The sequence below is a fragment of the Talpa occidentalis genome, unplaced genomic scaffold (genome assembly GCF_014898055.3).
Source record: "Talpa occidentalis isolate TD23 unplaced genomic scaffold, MPIMG_talOcc4v2.1 talOcc4.10, whole genome shotgun sequence".
Lineage (NCBI taxonomy): Eukaryota > Metazoa > Chordata > Mammalia > Eulipotyphla > Talpidae > Talpa > Talpa occidentalis.
Window position 1 is genome coordinate 36203421 of NW_023600993.1, and position 8422 is coordinate 36211842.

The window sequence follows — 8422 nt, forward strand, 5'->3', positions numbered from 1 at the left end:
TTCTCAGACCCCGCAACTAGCCCTCAAAGGGAGGGTCGTGGCTTCTTAAGGGAGGGTCAGCAGCTCCCGCCCCCTCTCAGCTGCAGCAATGAGAGGGGACCTACTGAAATGAGGTCAGACAGAACACTCAGGGACCAGAAGGCAGAAGCCAGCTGAGGTCCCCGTCCCCAAATACTCTAGAAAAGGATAAAAAAAAAAGCCCCAACAGACCAACAGAGTGGCAGAACTAAGTGATTGTCCCGCCCCAGACCTTTCCAACCCTCTGTCCCTGCCATCCCCCCTCCTTTCCTACCCAAGAAGCTGCAGGAGACAAGGCCAAAAAAAGAAGGTTTTTAATACAAAGGAGGCAGGGCATAGTTTGGGGAGTACTTAAATAAAAGGGACGAGTGTTGTCAGGAGCCGGCAGCAGGGGACCTGGGGGCCCTGCGGAGGGGGATGATACAGACAGAGTTCCGAGCCTCTTTGATCCGCCACCATCGGCCAAGCCTGCAGGGTGGAGAGAGGAGCAGCTGAGGCCCAGCCCAGCCCCCACCAGGCTCCTCCACCCCCGAGCCCCCATCCCACCCTCACCACTCAAGGGGTGCCTCATACCTGTGCTCTTGGCCTACACCCGCCACCAGGAAGTCCCCAGCACTGGAGAACTTGAGGCTATTGATAAAGCCCTCCTGAGAAAAGCGAAGGACAACGTAAGATGTGCGAACAGATCCCTCGCCCCACCTGCCCAGGCCTGCGTTCAATTCCTGCTCTGCCTCCTGCCACCTAGGGTCTGCCCTTTACCCCTCAGGTCCACATCTGTGAGATGGGGGCAGTGAGCGACAGCTTTAAGGTGAGTCCATGAGGACTGAGGTGACAGTGTATGCCAAGTGTGTCAGGTGTTGCCCAGGACCCGGAGGCCTCAAGACCATCACAGTTGACCCAAGCCCTACACTTTCTCAGACATCACTGACAGATCCTGCCACTTTCCCTTAGGTCACCCAAGTCTACTCGCCCTAGCCTGGCATCCAATCTGGCACCAATCATGCAGAAACAATCACAGCACCAGGCCTCCATGCCTCTGCCCACACTGTTCTGTGCCTTGTGCCCCTATACCCAGAACAGCACCCAGGACAGGGAGGGGAGGAGGGGAAGTATGGAGAGGAAGGAGGAAGGAGTCCTTGCCAGGTCCCGCGCTAGCATCTGGGACTATAAAGAGAAGTCACAGTTGGCCCAGCTCTGAGGCGCCCTCTGGCAGGGAACAGTATGAAGCAAATTCTAAGGGCCATGAGCACCAGGGTCCTTGCTAGTGTGGCAAACACTTGCTGAGCATTCAAGCCGCCCTCACCAGGGGGATGTCACAGAGAAGGTCAAGCCGCCGGAAGCCCTCTCCACACTGCCAGAGCCGCACACTGGAGCTGTGGGAGCCTGTGGGACAGGGAGACAGGTGAGCGTCCCCTGACCCCCTCACTAGCCCACCCTGCAAACCCCTGCTCTCTAAAGCCCGGGGCACTCACCTGTGGCCACCAGGTCTGTGTTGAGCAGGGCTGCCACTGATGATACCCAGAAGGGTTGCTCCAGGCCTGGCTCCCCCCGTAGCCCATGAGCCTCACGCTGCAGGGCAAGTGGCCGCTTCTTGGAGAGGCCCCACACGGCCACAGAGCTGTGGACATGGAGTGCAGACATGAGGGGGCCAGGCGAAAGGCCACGCAGCGGGAAGGGATCAAGTGCATACTAGTCATGGGATTCAGAGGAGGTCACCTACACTCTCTGCGGTATCCTTACCTAGGAAAGGGTTACAACAGCTTCCCTGCGGGGGGGGGGACTCTATGAGGAAAGCCCGGGAGCAGTGGAAGGAGACGTTTAAAAGGCAGCTCTTACCCATCATCTGCGCCAGACACCATGTGCTCCTCGTTGATGAGCTGAAGGCAGTCGATGGAGCCCCTGGAGGAGGGAGCAGCAAGGAAGCAGGGGTCCAACCCACCCAGCCACCCCATCCCCACCACTCCCACCAGCCCCATCTGGCCTGGCAGGCTGCCTTACTGGTGGCCATAGAACACAAGCTGGGACTCCTCGGGGATCTTCCACACACGCACAGTCCCATCCCGGCCCCCAGCTGTCACACAGCACTCCCTGCTCAGGGCGTCCAGTGCGGCCACGGCATCCTGGTGCCCGAAGCTGGACAGGGAGACAGAGGGAGAAGAGGGATCGCACAGGAACTTGTACACACACACACCTGCACACCCTCTTCCCATACACTCACAGCGTCTCGACATAGGCATTCTCTGCCACGTTCCACACCTTCACAGAGCGGTCATGGGAGGTGCTGTAGAGCTGGTGGGTGCCTCTGCGGAACGCCAGCCCCTGCGGGGGTATGGAGAGGCAGGGGGTCCTGGACTATGCAGGCACGACAGAGGTCAGGCCCACAGGGAAGCAAGCCACAAGGCACAGGGAGCCAGTTCCCCTCCAGAGTGGTCTCTGCAGCCACATCTGGAGCCAGGAGTACACTCACCTGCCCTAGAGCAGTTGCAGGCTTCTTGGAGGCCTTCCTGCTCCCTGAGCAAGCTGAACTCAGTCTCCCTCCACCCCTCCCCCCACTTATGTCCTTTATAGTGCCACTCACTACACCAAGGTGCAGCTTTCCTGAGAATGGGAGCCTAAGCGTCAGTCACCCCATTCTCCAGGGTCCAGCAGCAGCCTGGCTCACTCGGCACTGGATAAATGTCCATCAAAGGAGGCCCAGCTCACCGATACGGCGTCACGGTGCCCGGTGAAGGTGTACAGGTGCCGGCAGCTCTGGGCCTCCCAGATGAGAATGAGCTTGCTGCGGTCGCCAGAAGCCTATAGGGATGAGGACAATGGCCACAGGCACCCACTGTGCCCCCAGGCCTCTCACCCATCCCAAGGCCAACCCTGCCTTACGAGGTACTTGCCGTCAGAGGAAATGGCCATGCAGAGGACATGGCTGCTGTGGCCAGGGGGCTGCCCCTCAGCGCCCTTCTTAGCTCGGGGGATCACATGAAGCTTCCGTCCACTCTCCACACTCCCTGCCAGGGAAGGACAGAGGCTACTGGAATGGGGAGCAGGGCTGGCCAGGAACCCCTCCACAAGGGTAGCATGAGGCCACAGAAAAAGCCCTGACTCAGGTAAGAAAATCTGGCTCAGCCACCGTGAGCCCTGGACAGAGCACTTCAGTTTCTTCTCCTGTTAGGTGATGACAGGCATCCCAAAGGGCAGCCAGGAAGCCCAGAGGGACAGAAAAGTCCTTTGGACAAATGGTGTGATTTCTCCCTGACACTGAGGGTGGATGAGGACAGCACTCAGCTGTTGAAGGCTGGGAATCCAGAGCACCAGGACCTCAGTTCCAGGACTGCGCAGAGCCTCAGCACCATAACATCCGGCCCAAGTGCCCATCTTCAGCTCCCTTCCCATTAAATCATCATTCCACCGGTGAGCAACTGTCTCCAACGAGTGTTGACAGGGAGCTCATGAGCCCCACACCTGGTCACCCACCTTGGGAGCAAACCTGCCTCCAGAAGCTTCCCCCACTAGGCTTCCATTGCCCTGATGACCACCTCCCACCAAGGCCAGCCCTCCCAGGAGACCCCAGAGGGCTGCAATGCCTCCCCCCAGCCCCCCAACGCGGGCACTCACTCACACTTAATAATGGTGCAGTCTTTGGCGGCAGAAAAGATGGCTGAGTCATCAGGGGTGATGACCAAACATGTGATGGGGAGCTGGTGACCCCGTAAGATTCGAATGTCGGACGGGGCTGGAGCCTGGATCTGGGCAGGCAGGGCGAAATCATTGCAACTAGGAACGCAAAGGCATCCCTCCACACATACTTGCATCCTTTCCCCCCTGGTCAGAAGGAAACTGATACAGGGCAGCAAAGACCAAACCTTTATCTGACCCTGTCTGCCCAAGTGCCTACCATGTTCCAGAGGAAACACCCTGCCAGCTGGGTCCCCAACTGGGCTGTCTACCTACCAACCCAATTCCCTCCAATTTTATACCAAAGTGCCTGTCCACTCACCTCCTTTGCCACTGTCTTCTGGAGCCTTCCCCTCTGTTCCAGCTGCATGGAGAAGAAAGGGGTGAGATCCCAGGAAAAGACCCGCCCCACCCCTCCTCCTTACACCTCCTCCCCACTTACCACATCCTCCTTGAGGCGCCCAGCCACCTGGTCCTCCTCAAATTCTCGAGCCTCAGCCTTTTCCTCCTCTGTGTAAAACAGACCAAACCAAGAAAACTGAGGTCAAGACTCCTCTTTTCCTTTCCCATTCCCCCCATCCCTACCACCTCAGGCCTGGGCCCCAAATACTTGGGTTGGGCCCCACAGGAAGTTCAGGTTGCCTCTGGCAGAGGGTTGGATGGTTTCCTTCTGCCCACCCCTGTCTTTACTTATCAGATTATTCTAAAGCCCCTTGAAGGTCTGGCCTGTCCCTCCCACAGGGTATCAGCATCAGCACCCCTGGCTGCCCTCTAGGTACCTGTGTCAGTCACCCATCAGGTGGCTGGGGCTGCAGCAGCAGCGGCAGGCAGGCTTAGGCACAGGCCCCAGCCCTCCCTTGCCCAACCCACAGGCTCACCTTGCTGCCTGAGCTGCTCAAGGTAGAGCTTGGCCAAGCGCAGCTTCTTCTCCTGTGCAGTCTCCTCCAGCTCCTCGTCCTCCTCTTCCTCAGTCCTCCTAGGAGCTAGGCTGTGGGCAGGAGGTAGCTGGGTTTGAAGGACTCCTCCAGTCATTAGGACTGTGCCTCCTCACTATCCCCCTCTGCCACTTAACCACCCCCCATGCTATCCGTCTCACAGCCAATGATTACACATACAGAAAACCCAGGGACGTGACTTACCAAATATAACAGGCCCCAAACAGTGCCCTACGTAAGGGTGAAAACAGACCCCAAATCCAAAGAGATCATTGTGAAAATTCTTGGAAAGAGAAGGGTCTATAGGCTTCCAAGAAAATTCACGCAGGGTCAGGAATCAAAATAGCTTCACATATCTCAGCAGGAACACTGAGAGGAGGACCACAAAGGAGCCACACACGAAATTCTCAAGGAAAGTGCTAATCCCTGGAATGCCAAGCTAGTCAAACCATCAACATCAATGAAGATACTGTCAGATGTAGAAGGTACCGCAGAAAGGATCTTTTCTCCTTTAAGGAAGGGGGATGTGCTCCCAAACAGGAGGGTAAACTAAGAATGACAAAAGCAGGGCCTCCCTGGTGGCACAACAGGTTAAGATGCAACCATGAAGCTGTCTGCAGCCACTGCAGCACGAGTTCAATCCCCAGCCAGCCAGGGAACAACCCACATGGCGCAGCAGACCTCTCCTGTCTCGCCCGCTACTCGCCTCAGTGGTGTTCTTCGGTTGATCTGCCTGTTCTGTTCCCCACTCTGTCTCTGGTGAATCCTCTCACCTCCCACACCTCTGGCCTGTACCCCAGCTCTTGTATGCATAAATAAATAAATCTTATAAAAAAAAAAAAAGAAAGAAAAAAAGAATGACAAAAGCATGGGAGATGGGGCAGAGCTCCAATATGGAGGCAAAAAAGGTAGATTGCAGGACAACCACCCCAGATATGAGGAAGCAGCAAATGGATCCAATCCAAGGACTGGAGAGGCAGACATATTGGGACTATCATCACCCATCCTTTACCTGAAGGATGGAGATTCTGGGTGCAGCAGGAACTGGCCTTGGCTTGACCTTTGCAGATGACAGTCCAGCTTTCCCCTCTACAGCCCAATCCTTGGACCAGCTGAGAACATTTACTTCACTCAAGACAAGTTCTACTATGACTTGTTCCTAGGAGCTAGAGTAGGTCACAGGATCTCAGAATCCAGCTCATACATTCCTTCTTCTTCTTTAAGATTTATTTTTAGTTATTTATACATAAAAGAACTGGGGTGTAGGCCAGAGGTGGGGGTGGGGGTGAGAGGATTCACCAGAGATAGAGTGGGGAGCAGAACAGGTGGATCTACTGAAATACATTGCCAAGGGGAGCAGTGGGTGAGACAGGAGAGGTCTGCTGCGCCATGTGGGTTAGCTCCCTGGCCGAGGATCGAATTCATGCTGCAGTGGCTGGTGATCACTTGATAGAGCTAGACTTTAACCCCTGTGTCACCAGGGAGGCCCTCATACATTCCTTCTTGTGACATGCCTGCCTCTCAGGTGTCCCAACTCTCTCCCAGGATTCATTCATGACCTTGCCCACAACTTTCCCAGAAGGGACCTTGAAAATTCTCAAGGAAGCCATGGCCAAACCAACCCCCCAGAGACTACTTGGTACTCAACAAGCCTTTAGCCAAGAGAGTGGTGCTCCCCTTCCCTTACATAGCCAAGCTCCCACTTTCTACTCAGTTTATACAAGCTAATCAATTTATTGTTCAGGGATTCACACACAGGAGACAGAACTCTAAAGAAAATCATGGGAAGTGTACACTGTGTGATTCTACTCATATAACATTCTGGAAAAAGCAAAACCTTAGGGAAAGTGGTTATCAGGAACTGGGGAAAGAGAGAGGAACTGACTACAGAGGAGGAGGGAAGAATTTTGGAGAGTGATAAAAACCTTCTATGAGGTGGTAGCTACACAACTGTTTGCACTGATCAGTATTCACAGAACTGTACACTAAAAAAGATGAGTGCTGCTGTATGTAAACTCTACCTAAATGAAAATATGGGGGAGAAAAGGAAGGAAACCAAAGAAATTACTAACTCAAGTCAAAAGCAGCAGTTGGGACTTCTAAATTTCTGCAAATGGTCTAGTTCTTAACAGAAGAGGTGGGTACACAGAGATTCATCACCTCAGTACTCTCTAGAGTTCAAGTACTTGAACTCTATAGTTCAAGTACTCTTAACAAAGAGCCTGGCTACACACACACACCCAGAGCAGCTTAGGATTAAGAAAAATACATTAAGTCTTTCTACAGGCAGGTTCCGGTCAACACATACTCAATTTCGGAAGCAGAATTCCTAAAACTAACTCTTAAGGAAGACACTAGGAGCTCCTAATATGCAAGTTTCCACTCCATAGGGTAAGGCCTGATACCTTGTTCACCCTCTTTGAAGCCCTGCGACATGCCCCACCTCCTCTGTCACCTCAGAATGAAGAAGGTATTCAGGCCCTCCTTCACAATGTGCCATTCCATCTTTTCCATCTTCTATTCTGGCACATTTACACCCCAGATTTTTCTCTGAATGCCTTCCCTATCTCCATGAGGGACTCTTCCTCATCTCACCAGACACTACTTAAATGTTCCCCCTTCTATTGGGAGAACAGAGTTTTAAGATACCCATCCCACTACAATACATTTCTTCCCTCACCTGCCTGCTCATCTCTATACTCTCCACAGGGAAGCCAGTGCCTGGCATATACTGAGTCAGGTAATGGTGAAAATGTGGAAACACAGAATGAAGAATGAGCAGCATTTCTTGTATCTCTCCACCACCTCCTTGCCAGTGAGTTCAGCCTGTGTTCAGCTACCCACCATGAGTCAGGGAGGTCTCATTATCTCCCACGGGGGGTGAGGTTCTGCTCAGAGACCCTGCACGGGAGAAAGTACTTCTTAGGGTCAGAAACTGGAAAAAGGTGTCATGATTGGGAGCCAAGAGTCCTGGATTATTAGCCCAACTCTGCCCCCACTCAGTCTTCCACACCCCAAAGGCTCCGCGTTCCCTTTCACTAGGTAGAAACGAAGAGCTCACCTCTCAGTCTCAGAGTCGCTGGAGATCTCCTCATTCATCTTGCCGCCTCCTTTGGACTTGCCCCTGTCCCCAGCAGAGTCGGCCTGGGAATTACATGATCTTTTCTTTGGTAAGGTGTCTCCACCACGCCGGCACTGACCAAGAGGCCCTTTCGGTCTCTCGAGAACCCCGGGAAGGGGAGAGGAGTTGGCCCCGGCTCAAAAACAAGGCTTCCCAGGCCTCGGCCCGAGGTGAGAGGGACGAAGCTGACCCCGGCTGCGGACCCGGGAGAAGGCCGGCGTGGGGACGGGCGCCGGAGCCCCGAGGAGGGGATAACGGTGGTCCCGGTAACGCAAATGACCCCTGCCCGCAAAACAGCCATTCTCACCTTTCGCCGCCGCTTACTGGCTCCGGCACCACCACTGGCCCCGGCCCCTGAGTTCATCTTGCCCCGCTTCCGAGCCGCAGGTGCCCCCGACATTCTGCCGGCCGTGTGTGTCACAGCAGCGGCCGAGGAACTCACGTGGCGGCTACAACCGGGCGGTCTGGCAAGACTCGGCGCTCTGATAGGCTCTCAGCGTTCGGCGGGCCCCGCCTCCCGCAGCTGCATTGGGCCGCTCAGTAGTCTCGGTCACGCCCTCGAGCAACCATAGGATAAGCGCCTGTGGCCACGCCCCCTAGAAGTCCTATAGGCTCCCGCGCCAGCCTCCAGGAAGAGTCTCTTCCCCGCGCTTCCGGCCACGACTGAGGCGCGTGCGCT

The 8422-nt window shown here is 55.0% G+C and overlaps 1 protein-coding gene across 1 annotated transcript; it reads right to left on the reverse strand.

The window, feature by feature from the left end:
- Positions 1 to 315: 315 nt before the first annotated feature.
- RRP9 (ribosomal RNA processing 9, U3 small nucleolar RNA binding protein) lies at positions 316 to 8191 on the reverse strand. The gene is made up of 15 exons (XM_037529998.2): positions 8051 to 8191; positions 7684 to 7766; positions 4566 to 4675; positions 4130 to 4197; positions 4010 to 4051; positions 3632 to 3758; positions 2896 to 3020; positions 2722 to 2814; positions 2237 to 2337; positions 2017 to 2151; positions 1855 to 1917; positions 1491 to 1636; positions 1322 to 1401; positions 592 to 665; positions 316 to 486 (listed from the first exon to the last, which is right to left on the reverse strand). The coding sequence occupies exons 1-15, from the start codon at positions 8141 to 8143 to the stop codon at positions 393 to 395; spliced, it is 1434 nt and encodes a 477-aa protein (XP_037385895.1). The 5' UTR covers positions 8144 to 8191; the 3' UTR covers positions 316 to 392.
- Between the last annotated feature and the right edge of the window lie 231 nt (positions 8192 to 8422).